This window comes from Mycteria americana, unplaced genomic scaffold (assembly GCF_035582795.1).
Source record: "Mycteria americana isolate JAX WOST 10 ecotype Jacksonville Zoo and Gardens unplaced genomic scaffold, USCA_MyAme_1.0 Scaffold_39, whole genome shotgun sequence".
NCBI lineage: Eukaryota > Metazoa > Chordata > Aves > Ciconiiformes > Ciconiidae > Mycteria > Mycteria americana.
In genome coordinates this window covers 985,968-1,004,717 of record NW_027445626.1, presented here as the reverse complement: position 1 = coordinate 1,004,717, position 18,750 = coordinate 985,968, and the positions used below count along the sequence as shown (strand labels likewise).

The 18,750-nt window shown below is 56.0% G+C and overlaps 2 protein-coding genes and 1 non-coding gene across 3 annotated transcripts; 1 reads left to right on the top strand and 2 right to left on the bottom strand.

Moving 5' to 3' along the window:
* Positions 1-725: 725 nt before the first annotated feature.
* LOC142403590 (CD5 antigen-like) lies at positions 726-15,221 on the top strand. The gene is made up of 6 exons (XM_075489834.1): positions 726-1,080; positions 1,167-1,481; positions 1,833-2,212; positions 4,506-4,565; positions 13,421-13,603; positions 15,108-15,221. The coding sequence occupies exons 1-6, from the start codon at positions 726-728 to the stop codon at positions 15,219-15,221; spliced, it is 1,407 nt and encodes a 468-aa protein (XP_075345949.1).
* On the bottom strand, positions 6,679-6,750 carry TRNAA-CGC (transfer RNA alanine (anticodon CGC)). The gene has a single exon. It is a non-coding gene; the product is annotated as a tRNA-Ala (tRNA).
* Positions 15,222-15,381: 160 nt separating the features above from the next.
* On the bottom strand, positions 15,382-16,326 carry LOC142403589 (olfactory receptor 9G19-like). The gene is given in 1 exon segment (XM_075489833.1): positions 15,382-16,326. A coding segment is annotated over 1 exon segment (945 nt).
* Positions 16,327-18,750: the final 2,424 nt, after the last annotated feature.

Below are 18,750 nucleotides of genomic sequence, written 5' to 3'. Positions count from 1 at the left end.
GCGGGTTTGCCGAGTCCCTTCCTGGAGGAGGGCATTTTGGGAGAGGACTCGGACCAGTCTGGAGAGACTCATTCCACTGTGACGGGACTGAAGTCCACCTGGGACAGTGCCCAGTGATCACCCTGGGGGCCTCACCGTGCTCCCATGGGAACAACGCCGCTGTCATTTGTTCAGGTGAGCGCCAGGAAAATGCTGCATTGAATCCCTTTGCCCCTTGTGTGTGACATGGCCACCCAAAGCAGGGGTCCCATGGCAGTACCAGGCTGAATTTCTTCCTGGAGAAAGCCTTGCATCCCCAGAAGCCTTCTGGAGGGCTTTGCCTGCTCAGGGTGACCGCTGTGCTGTGGAGAGGTGAGGACTGAATGGAGGCAGGCACCTGTCCTCAGGGCAGCGGCTTAGGCCCCTGCGCCACTGCCAGGCCTGTGCTCCTGTGTTTCTTTCCTGTGGGATGAGCCCAGGTCACGGCTGCGGGGCTCTGCTCCATCCCTCTGGCTGCAGACAAACGCATGCCATCCCCACAGAGAGCCCTGCAGAGCCTCATCCCACCACCCAGGCAGGAGCTGCCTGGGTGCCCCCAGCAGCAGCAGAGCTGGGTGTGAGCTGGAGAGCAGGCACGGGCTTTGCCCTCTCCTCTTCTCAGCACAAGGCTCAGACTTGTCCTGTTTGGTTGGAAAAGTCCCCCTTGCCCTCCTCCCTGAAGGGTGCCATGCTCCCCAGTGCTGCCGATGGCAGTGGCATCTCTGCTCTCCCCAGGCTCAGCTGGCTTTGCGTCCCTGCGGCTGGTGGGTGGAGGGAGCCGGTGCGACGGGCGAGTGGAGATCTTGCAGCGCGGGACGTGGGGCAGAGTCCTGGATGACCAGTGGGACGTGCAGGAGGCCAACGTGGTGTGCCGGCAGCTGCAGTGCGGACAGGCAGAGGCAGCCTACAACCCCCCAAAGCCTGAGCGAGGGACGGGCCCCGTAGGGCTGCGAGGGGTCCGGTGCACAGGGAATGAGACCAAGCTGACCCTCTGCAACACCTCCCTGCCCGAGAGTGCACTGGCGGAAGGGGTTGCAGAGGACGTGGGAGTCATTTGCTGGGGTGAGCAGTGCTTCATGGGCCCCCCAGATGATGGGGTGTGTGGGTAGCCATGCCCTGACAGCCACTGGGGTTTCTCCCCACTGCAGGGAGCCGGCGGGTCCGTCTGGTGAACGGGTCTGGGCGCTGCACCGGGAGAGTGGAGATCTACTACCAGGGCAGCTGGGGGACCATCTGCGATGACGACTGGGACCTGGCTGATGCTGCTGTCGTTTGCCACCAGCTGGGCTGTGGAGGGGCGGTGGAGGCGGCCAGCTCTGCTCGGTTTGGGGAAGGCTCTGGGCAGATCTGGCTGGATGGCGTGACCTGCTCTGGGGACGAAGCTGCTCTCTGGGACTGCCCTGCCAGGCCCTGGGGGCAGCACGACTGCGGGCACAAGGAGGATGCGGGAGTCATCTGCTCAGGTCTGTGCTGGCAGCTGTGGTGGGAGACTGCTGCCGGGGAGGCCAGGACGTGGGGAGAGCCGGGCATGGCCAAGGCTGTCCCTGGCTGCCACTGAACCCCGGCATGATCCTGTGGACACCCACGCACGGGCACCCTCAGTCCCTCTGGGGGTCCCTGGGGAGCTCAGCCGTCCCCGAGTGTTAGCAGGAAGGGCAGGGGTGTCTGTGCATCAGGGACTTCTCTCTGTCCCCGGGTGCAAGGGGCACGTGCTGGCCCTGCCCCTGCCTGGCTGAGGGCCTGGGAAGTGCAGAGGTGTCCTGGCTCCCACAGCCCCACACCAGCCTCTTCCCCCTTCCTGCCTTTCCTCCCAGAGTTCCTGGCCCTCAGGCTGCAGAACAGCGACGGCTGCTCCGGGCGCCTGCAGGTTTTCTACAACGGGACGTGGGGAAGCATTTGCTCCAACTCGATGACTCTCAGCACGGTGTCGCTGGCATGCAAGGAGCTGGGCTGCGGGGACGGAGGATCCCTGGAAAGAGGCCTGCCCTATGGCAAGGTGTCTGGCCCTGCGTGGCTGGATAATGTGCAGTGTGGGGAGAAAACCAGCTCCTTCTGGCAGTGTCCCTCCACTCCCTGGGATCCACAGTCATGTGAAGACCTGCGAGACGAGATCCACCTCACCTGCAATGGTAACTCTGAGCCACTTGGGCACAGTGTCACCCCAGCTCCTGCTTTCCTCTATGCACAGCCAAACGTAGAGGGGCTATTCCTTTCCATGTCAGACCCTTCTGCTGCCGGTGGCACAAACATGACCAAAGCCACACAAGTGCAGCAGCAGTTGTCACCCAGGTTGCCAGCAGCACCTGGGGGAGGCAGAGATATCGCCAGGGGAGGTCTCAGAAGAGATCAGACAGGCTTCAGAAGAGCCTCCCTTCCATAGACACAGTACTGCTGCTCTGTGAGCTAGGGACCTTTAAGGGGCTGAACAATCAGGGTCCCCCCAGTCCTGCGCGTGTCCCCTGAATGACCGGGCATCAGTTGCTGCCATGACCAAGATGGTACAGGGAGGCACAAGCAGAGCTCATCCTCGCTCTCTTCTGCACCATCCCACACACCAGCCCCTTCACTTCAGGGTTTCTTTCTTCAGGGGAACGCCCAGAAATGTCCCCGGAGCCATTGGCCCCATGCCCCAACTCCACGAGCTGCACAGGTATTGAGCTGCTCCTCTGTGTCCCCTTCTTGTGTGGCAGGGCTCTGCCTGCTGTCTCAGTGCCATGGGAGGTCTTTGCCTTCTCCAGACAGGGAGAAGATTCGTGCCGTGGGAGGCGAGGACGGGTGCTCGGGCAGAGTGGAGGTGTGGCACCGTGGCTCGTGGGGGACGGTGTGCGACGACTCCTGGGACATGCGGGATGCCGAGGTGGCGTGCAGGCAGCTGGGCTGTGGTCCTGCAGTGTCTGCCCTGAATGAGGCTGCATTTGGGATGGGGCAAGGCCCCATCTGGCTGGAGCAGGTGGAGTGCCGGGGGACAGAGCCATCCCTGCAGGACTGCTGGGCCCGGCCCGGGGATGGCGGTGCTTGCCGGCATAAGGAAGACGCTGCCGTGCGCTGCTCAGGTGAGCGGCAAGGCTGGGACCCCTTGCTGGAGTATTGGCAGGGACCTGGGGAAGGTCTTTTGTCAATTGGTCCTGGCATGGCCCCTGACCTCCCAAGAGCAAGAGCGTTCCTGCAGAGTGCAGGAGCCTGGTGCCAGGCAGGGAGCAGCCTGGGTGGAACTGGGTGTCCTCTGGGCACTGCCCATGGGGCCCTAAAGCCCCAGAGCTATTCCCTGGGCAGCCTGTCCCACTTGGGCTGCCTGCCACCCAGAGCAGAGGCCCTGGGCCCTGTCCCGGTCTCCCTTTCTGGCACTACTGGAGGGGCAATTTGGGTGGGATGTGTCAGGGATATCTACAGACACACACGCGGTTTGTTGGGGAAGAGGCTCCCCGATACCTGCACACCCACCCTCTCAGCCCAGCTCTCCTTTTCCTCCTCTGCAGCTCCACCCAGGACAGCAGCATCCCCAACCCGAGCAGGTAACTGGTCCTATTGCCTGAGGCTGGGTATCCCTGGGGCCAGGCTGTGACCCACAACTGGATGGAAGGTGCTCCTTGCTGGGCTGGGAAACTCCCAGGAGGAGGCACTGGGGTGGTGGCGGTGGAGTTGGGGAGGGTTGGAATGTACTCTGCAGGGTGGAAGCTTGCCCATCAGTCACCCCTGGACCCTCCACCCCCTGTTGCCTTGTGTGATGGGAGTCAGGGCTGGTGCTGCCCCATCGTCTCCCACACCTGGTGCTGCCCCTTCCATGTTCTTGCCTATACAGGTCCCACTCGGGGCCCTTTGCCCAGCAGCAGGAGAGTCTCTGTGCCCGTCATCATCTGCATCATCCTGGGGGCCCTCCTCTGCCTGCTCCTGGCCCTCCTGGCTGGGCAAGTGCTAAGGGCCAGGTCGGGACGCAGAGGTGGGTCCTTCCACAGCAGTCCCAGGTGGACATGTCTCCTGAAAGATCTGTGGGGTGCTGTGGGGTGTCAGTGAGGGTCACAGGCAGAGCTGGAGGGGATGAGACTGTGTGCTGCCACCTGTGCCATGCACCGCCCCATTGACTGCCTGGCCATGGGGCACCAGCAGCAAGGGTTAGAGAGAGCCCAGAAGCATGGGGGGCTAGCACTGGGGCAAGGAGAGAAATGGCAGGCTGGGGACGGCCAAGGCTGGCAGTGCTCTGGGTAGTGCTGGAAGGGGCTCTGGGGGAACAGAAGATGACAGCAGGCATGTGGGGCAGTTGGGTCCATCTCCGAGGTGTCAGGTCCCCAGCCTGTCCCTCTGCCCAGCCCTCTCCACCCCATGGCAGGGCAGGGGCCCTGCTGTAGACCCATGGGGCAGATAGGGAGCAGCTCCAGGTGGAGAGGAAACATGGGAGCTGCTCCAGGGTCAGACAAGGGGGCATGTCCCAGGGGCCAGAGGGGCATGAGAGCTGTCTCTGAAAGGATGATGCGAGGGTGATGCTGCCCCAGATGATCTCCACAGCAACGTTCCCCTCACTGGAGATGCAGCAGCCCTACCTGGAGAGTGCAGTGGGGCTGCGCTGTCAGACCAGTCCTGGGCTGGCCCAAGCAACAGGTCTGGGGAGCACAGTGGGATCCCATCACCCCTCTGCCTCTCCCTGGGCCAGCCCTGCCTCTGTCCCCAGGCTACCAGACAGCTCAGGAGCTCTTTCCCGAGGCCGTGTACGAGGAGATCGGTTACAGCCCAGTGTGGGAGAAGCAGGCGAGGTTTGGTCGCTCAGGTGGGTGTGTGTCCTCCCTGGAGGCACATCTGCAGGACCCTTTCACCTGGTCCCAACCCAGAGATGATCCCCTGAAGCCCCCCACACTGTGGTCCCTGCAGCGCTGGGGCCGTGTTTTCTGTGGGGGAGAATCCAGGGTGTAGGTCCAGGAGAGGAGCTTTCTCCCCACCAGCTTTGCCCGTCCCAGCTGCACAGCCCCTCTCTTCCTGCCCCTGTACCCCATGTGACACCTGAGGAGTGAGGGAAGGGGCTGTCCTAGGGCAGCTCTGGGAGCACCTTGGAGACAGTGTTTGTCCTGGGGGAGACGGTTAAATTCCCCGCCCTCCTCCTCATGCAGTCCCAGCTCTGTGGGTCCCCCTTCCCCAGCAGCGCTGACCATGAGACAGGTCAGTGGGGCTCGCTCCATAACACCTGCTGTGCATCTCTCCAGGCTCCAATGCAGAGGAGTCCCTGACCCAGCTGCAGCCTTACCCTGGGGACACCGAGGAGGACGATGGTCTGAGATCAGCACCAGGTAATGGAGACAGGAAGGTGTTGGTCTCCCTGTAGACATGTGATGGACAGAGGTGTCACGGAGTGTCACCATGAGAGATGGGGAGGACATGGGGGTGTCCTGTGGTGCTGTCAACACCAGTGTCTCAACCCTGTGTTTCCATGTGCATCGTCCTATCCTCTGCTCTGCAGGACATATCTTCTCACTGTCAGCACCTGCCCTCTCCTTTCAGATGTTCTTGTTGTGCCTGGAGGCAACCTAGCAGATGGCTATGATGATGCCAAGGAGGTTCCTGACTTTGGGGAGGGTGCTGCTCCCGAGCAGGGAGCTTGGGAAATGCCCAGGGTGCCAGAGGAGGGAGCAGGCTCCAGGGATGCACTCGGAGGTGAGAGGGAAAGATAGCGCTGCTGGTTCCTGGGGTGCCATCCCTGGTGCCACCCCTGTCGCTATGGTCCTGACACCCAAACCTCCTGGGGAGAGGGAACCTGCAGCGGGAGCTTTCCTTGGAGGGACTGTGGGTGGGAGAAGGAGCCGAATGTGGTGAGGAGCAGGGAGGAAGGTGATGTACAGACCCCATGGGCCAACTGCACTGTCCTGCCTTGCTGCTTGCAGGGGGCAGCCTGCGCTCCCGGAGAAGTGCTGGGCTCCCTGGAGCTGCAGGAGACACCTCGTCCCTGTCCCTGGGGAGCATGGGCTATGATGATGCTGAAGAGGTGTCTGTGGCACATCCCCATGAGGACACAAAGGCTGTGACACCACAGCTTGGTGCACAACAGTCCCTGAGCCCCAGGCCAGGAGAGCCCATCCCTGCTGTGCAGCTGGGTGCAGCCAGGAGGGAGGAGAGCTCTGTGCAGCTGGGAGAGCTGTGAGCACCAGGGAAACATCTCCCTTTACCACGGGCAGCAGAAACCACCTGCAGTTTCCTCTATTTTTATTCCCGCTTTTACACTGTGCGTCCATATTGCTTCTTATTAAAAGTCTCTGAGGGCTTTGACCCGGAGCTGGGGCTTGCCTGCCCAGGTGTTGGGTCACCTCCCTGAGGCTGATGAGGGGGAGCAGAGAACGATGACGCAGTGGCAGGCAAGGGGCACATCTGAGGGACAGCAGGCTCGGGGTCAGGCTGTGGGGCTGCAAGAGCCCATGGTCCCTGGGGAATAATCCTGCTGCTCACCCCAAAACACCCCAGCCATCCCCAGGGGGGATCATGGCCCATGGATTACCTCCCACAATGGTGAGGATGCAGCTCTGCTCCCCACTGTCCCAGCACAGGGTGCAGAGCTACTTTCTGGGACACACGGGCTGAGATTCCCTCTCCTCATGCTCTGCCAGGACCCCAGTCTCCAGGGGCTGTTCCATGGGCTCCAGCCCGCACCTGCCTGAGGCTGGGGAGTCAGGGCAAAAGCAGCCCTGGAGATGCTGGGGATTGAACCCAGGACCTCCCACATGCGAAGCAGGCGCTCTGCCACTGAGCTACATCCCCTTGACACCTGCCAGCAGGAGAGACACTCTCCTCCCGTGATGTGTCTATGACGAGCACAGTCCTGTTGTCCCGTGCGTGCCCAGGGACCCTCTGCAGAAAACAGCACTTGAACCCTTCTGAGGTGGGCAAGCTGGGACTGGCTCTGTGCTGGGGCCTGATCCTGGCACAGGGCTGCACTGCAGAGTGCTGCCCCTTCAACGCCTCGGCAGGGCAATGGGGCAGAAGGAGGCTCTTGCTGCAGGTGCTGCTCCCACGCTCTGGCCCACTGTGGGATGGGTCGATGGAGAGGAGAAAACCCCTTCCCCTGAGCCTCCTCTGCCACCCAGGGCAACACCCCTCTGTGCCACATCTGTCCCCAACTCCACAGCAGGAGCAGTGCAACAGGGTGAGGGAAATGCCCTGCCTGGGGTGAGGTGCCCACAGGCTCCGATGGCATCCCAGGGCACGCTGTGGAGGGAACTTGGTGGCAGAAATCTTATATCCCTCCTCCAGGCACCAGGCCTCCCCCTGCAGCCCTCTGTTCCCCAGCATCCCTGGAGGTGTCTTGAAGAGCAGGCTTCCATCTCCATGGGGTGGGCATGGGGGTTGGGCTCAGGGACCTTCCCATTCCTTCAGCACTGATGACTGTCCTGGCAGCAAAGCAGTGCCCTGGGACAGCCCTGGCTGGGGTCTCTGTGGCAGGGTGGGTGAGTGTGTTCAGCTGGTAACTCAAAGGCTGATGGTTTGACCACATGCAGGGATGGTGTCCTCATGGTGGCACAGCTGGGACAATTGTGTTGCCCAATGCCATAGATTTTTCCCTGCTGAGCCCCTGCTTGGCATAGGGGGTTTGGGGGTTTCAAAAGCAGACCACAGTGCCTGTGAACTTCTGGAGTGGTTGAGTGGAGTTAAGGGGATGGACTGCTCACCTCTTCCGCTTTCCACACATGACCCCAAAACCCATCCTCAGCAATGACTCTCCCGTTCTTGCTCAAGAAAGGCGTAGAAGGACTCTTCTGGAGCAGTGATAATCCTGCAGGCACTACCCCTGCGGCCAAGCATGTTCAAGCTCATGCTCAAAGCTGACAAGACAGTAACTGTGCTTGGACAGACAGTCTCTCCCTCTCGCCACCTCTCACTTGCGCTCAGTCACAACAAAAGCCAAACTTCTCCGCAGGTGCATCCCTGAGGATCCAGCTACGAGTCAGCAGAACTGCACAGGGTTAGAACATGCACATTGTTGTGCAACTGTAGTCCAGTATGTGCCATTCCTTGGCCTGACTGGGGAGAGGCTGAGGCTGGAGACAGAGAGAGATGTGCTGGGTCACAGCTGTCACTGTGTTCCTGGGGGGCGAGCAGGGCTCTGTAGCAGCAAGAGGTTGCAAGAGGGGAGCCCAGCAGCTTGTTGGAGCTCATGAGCAGGTCTTTCTTCCTCTGTGCAGGGACTGATGGCTGTGAGGGGCTGCAGCTGCTCTAGCCAGTGCAGTCTGGTGGGTGAGTCTATTTGGGCACGGCTTTGCCAGCTGTCCTTGGCACATCAGAGGTCTTGCTGTGACAGACCTCTGGAGGGAGGATGCTGCCATTCAGGCCTCAGCTCCAGGGAGTGCCTCTCCCTGGGACTGGGGGGACAGTGGCCTCCCCCATGGGCAGTATGCTCTGGTCTGCAAGCTGAGGTCCAGGTGCAGGATGTGTGTGAGGAGGGGAGCAGTCTGTGCACCATCAAGAATGACAAAGAGGAGAGAGACAAGGTCTTTGCAGAGACCCCACAAAGGAAAGGTGCCAATTGCTGTGGAGCAGGGAAGGAGGGACAGATGGAGAGCACCCCAAAGAAGCACTGAATGGAGAGTCCTGTTGAGGGGAAGGCTGGGGACTTGTGGAGCAAGAGGAAGGCTGCTTCTAACCCACAGGTCTGCAGCTACAGTGCAGGGACAGTGCTCTGGCAAGAGGTGAAGGAGCAAGGAGGGCCAGGGTAGGCTGGAAGGCGGCAGGCAGGCTCTGCGAAAAACTGAGCGAGGATAGCACTGTATCAGCCCAGGGTTGAACCAGGGACCTTTGGATGTTCAGTCTAATGCTCTGCCAGCTGAGGTACTTCAGACCTGCCCCAGCAGCCCTTGTCCCAATTCCACCCCTGCCAGGCCACAGGCTGACACACATGAGGAGCATTCCTTGGGGAGGGTCCCAGGGAAGAGCTGTTCCTGGCCCTGGGCAGAGGGACCTGTCCTGTCCCTGCCTCCATGGCCAGGTGGGCTCCAGATTTGGGTGGAGGCCAGCTTACACTGGGCATGCCAAAATGTGTGTGGGACTTCAGTCCAAACGTGACAGTGGCAAAGCAGGTGGGCCGGCCAGGCACGTGTAACTGCAAAGGCTGAGGGTGGAAGAAGTGTGGGGCTGTTGGAAGACCTTATCTCCTTCCCCATGGAAGGCCTCCTGCCCACCCTTTTTTCCCCAGCTCAGCTTCACTCCTTTATTCCCAACTCTTCTACCTCCTCCCCTCTGAGCAGCGCTAGGCCATGGGGAATGGGGTTGTGGTCAGTCCAGAACACTTCCTGCCTGCTGCTCCTTCCTTCTCCCACTTTTCCCATGGGGTCCCTCCTACAGGCTACAGTCCTTCAAGATGAACCTGCTCCACTGGGGGCTCTCCACAGGCCACAGTTCTTTCAGGAATTACCCAACTACTCCAGCATTGGGTCCTCCACAGACTGCAGGGCTTACCTTGTCCACCATGGTCTTCTCCATAGGCTGCAGGAAAATACCTTCTGTGCTGTGGTATTCTCCATGGGCTGCAGGGGAATATCTGCTCTGGTGCCTGGACCACCGACAGGGTGGTTCTCCTCCTTCTTCACCGACCATGGTGTTTGCAGGGCTGTTTCTCACACTTTGTTTTCCCCCTAACTCCTATTCCAGTCTGGCACTTGTGCCCCTTCTTAAATACATTTTCACACCCGTTCCACCAGCTTTGTTGCTGGGCTCAGTTTTGGCCAGCGGTGGGTCTATTTTGGAGCTGGCTGGACCCAGCCCTGTCTGGCATGGAGGCAGCCCTTGGTCTTCTCTCACAGGTCACACGTGCAGCCTCCTCGCTACCAAAACCTGGACATGGACACCAACGCACTGTGTAAAACTTTGCCTTGCTAAATGATGTCCCCTGGTCCTCCCTTGTGAAGAGATCCAGCCTAGTTGCTGGGGAGGAAGAGAGAGCAAGAGAGAAGGCCTTGATGCTGTGAAAGCACTCTTCCGCAAATAGCTACAACACTGGTGTATTATAAACACTGCGTTGGTCGCAAATCCCAAACGTGGCACCATACGGGCTGCTATGCAGAAAATTAACTCCATCCCAGCCAAAACCAGTACAATGTACCTGGAAATATTTCCCAGGATTAGCTGTTCTATCACCTTCCCAGGGCTCGAGGAGAGGCTGACTCATCTGTTGTTCCCCAGGTCCTCCTTCTTGCCCTCCTTGAAAATAGCAGTGACATTTGATTTCTTCCAGTCTTCGCGCACATCCCCATCTCAATGCTCGGTAAAAGATTCTTGGGAGTGTCCTTGCAATGACATCTGCCAGCTCCCTCAGCACTCATGGGTGCATCCCATCAGGGCCCGTGGACCTCTGTATGTCCAGTTTGCGTAAGAATTCCCTGACCTGATCCTCTTCCAGCAGGGCTATGTCTGCCTGGCTCCAGGCTTGCCCCCCTCATCTCTGGCACCTGGTATTCCTGAAGGCTGGTCTTGCTAGTAAAAGAGGAGGTGAAGAATGCATTCCGTACCTCAGCCTCTTCCAAAAGAAGGAAGAGGCAACAGGAGGCAGCAGGAGAAGGAGGAGGCAAGAGGAGGACAAGGATGCAACAGAAGCAACAGCATTAAAAAGAGGAGGAGGCAAGAGGAAGAACCAGGAGGAGGAGGAGGCAACAGGAGGCCACAAGCAAAGGAGGAGGAGGAGGACTCAACAGGAAGAGGAGGCAATGGGACACAAATGGAGAATAAGGCAATAAGAGGCAAGAGCGGGCAAAAGGAGGCAAGAGGAGGGAAAAGGAGATGGACATAACAGGACGTAAAGGACACAAGAGGAGGAAACAGGAGGAGGAGGAAGATGCAACAGGAGACCAATGGAGTTAATAGGAGGAGGTGGAAGCAAAAGGAGGCAAGAGGCGGGCACTTGAGGCAAGAGGAGGAGGAGGAAAAAGAGAAGGTCTCCAGATGCAACAGGACGAGGAAAAGGAAAGAGAGGGCAACAGGAGGAAGAGGAGGTGTCAAGAGGACAAAAGAGGAGGGAAAAGCAGGAGGAGAAGGAGACGGAGAGAAGAGGAGAAGAGAAGAGGAGGAGGAGGAGGAAGAGGCAAGAGGAGGTAGCAGGAGCAGGGGAAGAGGAGGCAACAAATGGAAACAGGAGGCAAGAGGAGGAAGAGGAGGCAACAGAAGGGAATAGGAGTGGGTGGATGTAATAGGAAGAGGAGAAGGAAGGGAAGGAGGAGGCAACAGGTGGTAACAGGAGGACACAGCAGGAGGAGGCAACAAAAGGAGGAGGCAAGTAGAGGCAAGAGAAGGAAGCAACAAGAGGAGGAAAAGAAGGAGGAAGCAACAGTAGGCAAAAGGAGGAGGAAGACAAAGAAGGTACTCGGCAGAAGAGGAAGAAGAGGAGGAGGAGGAGGAGGAGGAGGAGGAGGAGAATTAGGAAAGGTCAAAGCAGGTGGCAAGAGAAGACAACAGGATGAGGAGGAGAATGTGGAGGAGAAGGAGGAGGAGGAGAGGACGAGGCTACAATGAGCAACAGGAGGTAAGAGCAAGAGGAGGAAAAGGAGGCTGCTGGAGGCAACAGGATGCACCATCAGGAGAAAGAGAGGGAGGTAAAAGGAGGCAGAGCAGGGAAGAGGAGGAGGAAGAAGGGGAGAAAAGAGGAGGCAAGAGGAAGCAAGAGGAAAAGGATGATGAGGAGGAAAAGGCAAGAAGAGGAGGAGAAGGAGGAAGCGGCAGGGGCAAGAGGATGGTGGGGCAACAGGAGGCCACAAGAGGAGGAAGAGAAGGAGGAGGAGGCAAGACGAGGCAAGAGGAGGCAACAGTAAGAGAAGGAAGCGTAAGAGGAGGAAGGGGAAAAGGAAGAGGAGGAGAAGAGAAGGGGGAGGAGGAGGAGGAGGTGGAGGAGGAAGAAAAGGAGGAGGAAGAGGAGGAGAGGAGTACGAGAGGAGGAGGAGGAGAAGGAGGAGGAGGCAACAGGAGGCATGAGGAGCCAAAAGAAGAAAGAGGCCTGGGATGCAACATTGGGTCAGCAACAGGCAACAGGAACAGGATGTGGAAAAGAAGGCAACAGGAGGCAAGGGAAGGCAACAGAAGGAGGAAGAGGAGGCAACAGGGGGTTGAGGAGGAGGAGCAGGAGGAAGCAGCAGGAGGTACCAGAAGGAGGAGACAATATGAGGCAAGAGGAGGAGGAGGAGGCAACAGGAGGCAAAAGGAGGACAAGGAAACAAGAGGCGACTCCTGTTGCCTCCTCCTCCTCCTGCGGCCTCATTTTGCCTCTTGGTGCATTCTCTTTCTCCTCCTGCTCCTTTTCTTGCCTCCTGTTGCCTCCTGGGCTCCCTTTTTTTCCCTCTTGCCTCCTCTTCCTTTTTCCTCCTACTGTTGCATCCTGTTGCTTCCTCCTCTTCTTGCCTCCTCTTTCCTCTTATTGTCTCCTGGTGCCTCCTCCTACACCTCCTCCAGATTTCTGCTCTTGCCTCCTCTTGCCTCCTACCTCACCTCCTCCTCCTCCAGGTGCCTTCTCACTAACCCAGGATCTGTCCGTTGGCCACATTTGGTTCAAAAAGAAACTACTCCTCTCTTCCACCTCCCTCTCCTCAAAAAAGTAGGGTAAATAGATATGGAGCATAGATGACTTAAGGACAGTATTGTAATCTTCACCTGATAACAAGGAGAAGAGAGGGTACCACTAATTCCAAAATATCCTTGAGAGCTTCTTTATTTTTCCTTGTCTCCAAAGCTCAGCCTGCGTACAGCTTGAAAGGACTACCTCAAATCTCTGCAAGCCAAATCCCTCCAACCTTTTCTCAGTGAAGGTCTTTTAGCCTTTTAGCACTTCTGCCCGGCACTTCAGCACACTGCCCAGTCTCTGTTCTTTAGCTGGGTGAAGTCAAAGCACTCCCTTGCAACGCCTTCCCTACAAAAGCCTTCTCTTCATGCTGATCCCACTTGTATCACCTCAGGCTATGTACGCCTCCATCCTCCTTCTGCAGAGCTCCATTGGATGGGCAGTTTTCCTCTTTCTTTCATGCTCATTCAACTTCACAACCTTTTTGTATTGTATGCATAGCAAATGTCGTCTGAAGCAACACATCAATCCCCCACAGCTTCACCCATTTCCCATTGCAGGCTGAGATATTTCTCCTCTTTGAGCAGACATTGTGCAAAGCTGCTCCACAGATGGAAACACACTTCAGTGCTGCATATTCATTTGGGCTAAGAAAGACATTAAAATATATTCTGAGCTAGTTTTTCAAAGACACAGTTTCCACGTGGCAAGCAGATTCAGTACATAAATGCCGCAAGCCAAGAGAGAGGGGAAACTAGGGGAAGCTGTATTGTCTAGACTCACAACTTCTCTGTCAGTGAAGTCCCACAGCCTGGGGGAGGTTTTCAGTAGTTGGCCCTATGGGAAGATTTGTTCCTTGGGCCTCTTGGCTCGAGCCTGCTGCATTCACTTTCCCAGCAAAGGGAAAAGTTCCAGTTCAGGTATGAAGCTTTTGCCCATGCTGCCTGGAGAGCCAGGACACTTGTGTCACACAACAGCCAGTGTCAGAGTGAAGCTGGCGGAAGTGTGAATTGGAATGACTTGGGCTCAAATGGAAACTCAAACGCTGAGCTGTCAGGACCACATTGGCTGCAGTTAGATGTAGGTTACCTGACACCCCTGTGACTTCAGAGGAACTCTAGTTGGCAGAGTTCCTCACAGCCCTCACTGGGGGCAAGGTGTCAGGGAGAGGGGAGCACGTTTCCGTTTCCCACATCCCAGGACAGTGCCCAAACCATCCTCCCCTTGGCCTCTGGCATCTCATTTCTTGAGATGCACATTGGCTGGGTCTTCTGGCAGTAAACCTTCAACAATCCTTCAGGTGCTTGGGTGATTTCCCTAAGACGATCAGTATCTAAAAAAGAAGAAAAAGCAACACAAAGCAACCTACAAACAACCCGCCAACATGAATCTGCCTAAATCTCAATAGCTGCAACATAGCAGTTTGCATCTCTGATAGCCACTCTGGGCAATGCCAGTTCAATCAGTAGTTGCAATGTAAGCCATCATACCCCATCCTCAAGGACAACTCTAAAGCAGTTCAGATGAAGGGTGGTCTTTCAAAAGTCACTGGTTGCATCCCCAGCTGGCATGGACACTGCTGATTCCCCACTCCACAGTGGCAGAGCTTGGATCCCTTCTCAGGACACACTTCTTGCCAGGAAGCCACAGCCATGGGGGTATCTCACCTGGTTCTTACTGGCACGTCACTCAGCATCCATTTTGGTGTACATATTTCTTTTCTGTGTCTACTCTGTCCACACATCAGAATCACAGAAAGACAAACACTTCATAAAAGTTTCTCATAAAGCCCTTCTTACAGTAAGGAAGTCTCCCCATCAGATCTGGAGGGAGCCAGGAAGATTGCCATCAGCACTAGGAAGATCCACGAAGCTCAAGGCCTTTTCTGAAGTGCGGCAAATGCTTGCAACCATGATTTGAGCCTGGAAGTGGGAAGGAGTTGATGTGTGTGGGTGGAGGAGGAATAAGTGTGTTGTGGGAGTATGTCAGGGCCCTTGCGCAAATCAAGGATGGTGGATACATTTCCACCTTGTGCACATGCATCCGCCGAGGAAATGGGGAAAGCCCGCTGCTGGGGCTGGATGGGCTCAGTCATGCCCCATGAGCTGACCTTGCTCTCTTTTGCAAGGAAGAAGAAAATAGGAGGACTCAGTTTGCAATATCTAAGTCAGCCAGTGGGAAACAAATAAGTAATGACATTGTTGGAGGGGGGGTCGGATTATGAGAAGGAAAGAACGGGGAAGTACTGACTTCTATGTTTAAAAAATGGGGAAACTGTGACCCAGCTTGTGTATGTTTCTTCTGCGGAAAGATCTACTTTTTTTTTCAGAGGGGCTGACCCTATCAGACTAGCTTTCACAGTTTTCCTCTGCTAGAAAGGCCAGAGAACACGAGGGATGGGATTCATCTACGCGCATTTAGACATGCCCAGTGGAAGGGCTTGAGTCAGCTGCCCACTTCTCACTGCCAATCTGGACATGCCCTAAGGAATACCAGACATGCAACAATCCCACCCCTCAGCTTGGCTGGGTAACGGAAGAGAAATCAGCATGTCTAGAGTAAGTTTTCTCCCACTCCTGCGCAGGTGTGGCATTTCAACAGCTCCCGCTTGCAGCATCCCAATTGTGTCTACTTGAAAGAAAGAAGAAAGGCAGGGAATGTTGTTACACTCTTCAACACCGGACCTATCCTTCTTTAAGACACAAATGCTCTTCTCCCACTTCTCATTCCCCAAACACTCCCAAGATTCTGCACTTGTAAAGATATGCCTGGCACACAAAATATGCACTTACGAGTTGTCCACACTTGACACAACCACAACCTGATTATTCCTGGTGGATCACAACTAGTATGAGCTCTCAATGCAGGCCAGTTTTTCTGAGTGCATTTCCAAGAGCCCCCTTGACTTCCCTGGTCCGCAGGCTGTAGAGGAGTGGATTGACCATGAGTGTGAGGATGGTGTAGAAAAAGGAGAGCACTTTCTTGAGCTGCCTCAGTGAGGCTGTTCTGGGAATCATCTAGACAACAATGAGGGTACCATAGAAAAGAGTCACCAGGATGAGGTGAGAGGAGCAGGTGGAGAAGGCCTTCTGCCTCCCCGTGGTGGCTGGGATCCTCAGGATCACAGCTATGATGCAGATATAGGATGCCAATGTGAATACAAATGGGAAGACTACATCCAGAAAGCAGATGATGAAAGTAACCAGTCTCAGCACGGTGCTGTCACTGCAGGCAAGCTCTAGCAATGGGGCAAAATCACAGAAGAAATGATCACTTGCATTGGGACCACAGCACTGTGACTTGAAAAATAGCCTGGTGACTATGGTAGACATCAGTAATCCTGCTAGCCAAGAGCCAGCCACCAGCTGGAGACAGAGCTTCCAGTTCATGAGGCTTGCGTAGAGCAGGGGTTGACATATGGCCAAGTACCGATCACAGGACGTGGTGGCCAGCAGGTAACACTCGGTACCTGCAAAACTGCCAAAGAAAAAGAGCTGTGTCATGCAGCCTTGAGCAGAAAGGGCTCTGTCCCTGCTTAGGAAGCTGGCCAGCAGCTTGGGCAGGATTCTGGAGGTACAGCACATTTCCACACTGGAGAAATTCCCCAGGAAGACCGACATGGGAGTGTGAAGGTGCTGATCTGGCACCAGCAGCACAACAATGAGGATGTTAACAAACATGGTCCCCATGTAGATGATGAGAGAGAGGAGAAAGAGAGGCATCTGAAGCTCGGGGACATTATGCAGTGCCAGCAGGAGGAACTCCACTGGTGATGTCCGGTTGTCCCATTCCTCTTTCTCCATGAAGCACTGTAGGACTTTCTTTTCCCCTCTTGGCAGGAAGGGAACCTGAGGAAGGGCATGCGCTTCTGTGTTTGTTGCAAAAAGGAACTGGGAAGCAGCAACTGCCAGAGACAACATGGAGGTTTTCCCTCATCTGCCTGAATTCACACTTGGTTTAGGGGCTCCATTCCTCGTGAAAGGGCAGGAACAGGGTCTCTGAGAGGGCCAAACTACTCTTCTTAGAAGAACCTCCTCTGATTAGAGCGATGATTTGCCGCAATGAGGTGCCTATTTCTGTGGAATGAAAGAGAAGGTTCATTTGCTCACATTAGATGATGACGCTTGAAGTTCTTCCCAGTAGTACCCAGCATAGGCGTTAGCCAAGTCCTGCTTTCCAGCAGCAGAAAGATGGGCCAGACAGGAAAGCCCCATCATGCAAAAAAGCCTTTAGGGGAACGCATCATGCCATAGACTCTTTCTTCACACTGAGGAAGAATGGACACGAAACAGGATTAGCGGTCTCAACTCCCTGAAGCATTTGCTTTCTGATGAGCCCATTCTGTCCCTGGACAGTGCATCTCTTTCCACGGAGCAAGAGTGGCCAGGAGTTACTAGCTTGGTAGTTGAAGGCACTGCAAAGGGTCTGTTAAACAGGAGACTTACAAGCAGATGTGAACTTGGGAGAGAAGGGCAGGGAAAAGTGAATTCCAGAGAAGAGGTGACTGAGTTGTTTAAGCCAAATGAGGAAAGGCGATGTTGCATGAGGAGGAGGCGAAAAGGACAGGGGTGATGACCACTGGCTGAACATCTTTTCCTGCTCTCCTTCAATTTCTGAATGCATTTGGGCTGCTTCCCTGCAGCAGCACAGCACCTGGACCTCAGTATTCCCCTCTGAGTTCTCAAGGCTCGCTATTCAGCACTACAATGAAGACAGAGTTGTGTCCCGAGGGCAAGTGGGGGCTGAGGCAGGGCAGGATCATGATCAAGCACAGGGTTCCACTAAATGCCTGATACATGCCTGCTTGCCTGCCCAGGGAACATCCGTGGCTGAAAGAGAGAGCACTTTGCCCACGCCTCCTCTTTGGGTTTTCATAACACTCGGCTCAGACAAAACACTGTCCCGATGATTCCCTGTCTCAAACTTGATACCTTTTACAGCAACATGGAGATGGCCAAGGCAGGCACCTAGGCAGCCCAGAGAGTTCCTGGGATGGAGGAGCCCTTTTACTGAGTGATCCACCCAACCTACACTGGGATGCCTTGTTCCTGAAGGTGCTTCCTTGGGCAGGGTGCCTCAGATTCACTGCTCTCTGCAAATCACATGCCACGTTGATGGCTAAGAGACATCTGTGAGATAGCTGAGGGATTGAGATTCATCCCTATGATACAAGCAAGATGGAGAAAGAGACAGAGAGAGATTCAGAGAGCTAAGAAAATAAGGGACACGTATTGGCACACTGGCCCCATACACTCTGCCCCAACCTCTTCACATCCACTGAGGTGTGTGAGTGCCCACCAGCTTATGCCCCACAGCTCTGACTGTAGTGACAACCACGCTGCCGGTATCTCTGTTCAGCAGTGTCAAGGACACAGGGAGGGTCTCTAGAGGAAAGAGTGAGCTGGAATGAGAAGACATGCAGGACAGGACTGTGCCAAGCCACATGGTCTCACTTCATAGTTGCCACTGTGCAAAGAGCCATTGGCACGTTAAGCCCACCCGCCTCCAAATCCAGCACCTACCTGTAATCCCCAGCATGATGTGATAACCTTTCCTTTGAGTCTTCAGCAGCACCTGAATGTCTCCAGCTCTGCAGTGCCTGCTGGGTTTATAGAAGAGTCTCCTGAAGGTTCCTGCTGCAGCTCAGAGTTCTCTTTGTGTCACAGAAAGTGAGCACTGCGCAACTGAAGCCCTGTGGGGATGGAAGCCCTGAGCTGCCCTCCCCTGGACCTCTGTGCTCTTAGGAAGAGGGGAAATGAGGCAGGGGAATGAGCCATGAGCTCTTCACACTCCTGGAGCAGAACTCCAATGAGATATGTGCCACAGCTGCTCCTTCCAGACTCCAGGAATGGCCAGTGGGGAGAAAGGAGGCATTTCCTCCAAGCTGAGGAGACTGGCAATATGGGACAGGATGAATCACCCTCAGGGGTGCCAGGCTCTGCCCGTTGAGGAGAGAGGAAACCCAAACCTCTCCCAGGGGCAAAGGTGCCTAACTTGCTGGGGGCTAAAGGGAGCTCAGCTACTGATCTAGACTGCCAGTTGGGATTCCACCCTCTTAAAGAATGCTGCACAGGGTTCTCCTTTGCTCTGGCTTTAGGGCAAGGGGAGCAAGAGGCCATGATACCTCTCAGCTCTGTTGACTTGTACCTCATGACACGTAGACTCCCTGGTCTCTCCACTGAATGCAAAGGGAGAGAGGGACCCTGGGACGTCATTTGGGGTAAGCA

Coding starts and splice junctions, on each gene's coding strand:
- LOC142403590 (XM_075489834.1), top strand. CDS start 726: ATGGCAGTGGCATCTCTGCTCTCCCCAGGCTCAGCTGGCTTTGCGTCC. Junction 1,482..1,832: donor TGCGGGAGTCATCTGCTCAG/GTCTGTGCTGGC, acceptor CTTTCCTCCCAG/AGTTCCTGGCCCTCAGGCTG. Junction 2,213..4,505: donor TCCTCTATGCACAGCCAAAC/GTAGAGGGGCTA, acceptor ATGCTGCCCCAG/ATGATCTCCACAGCAACGTT.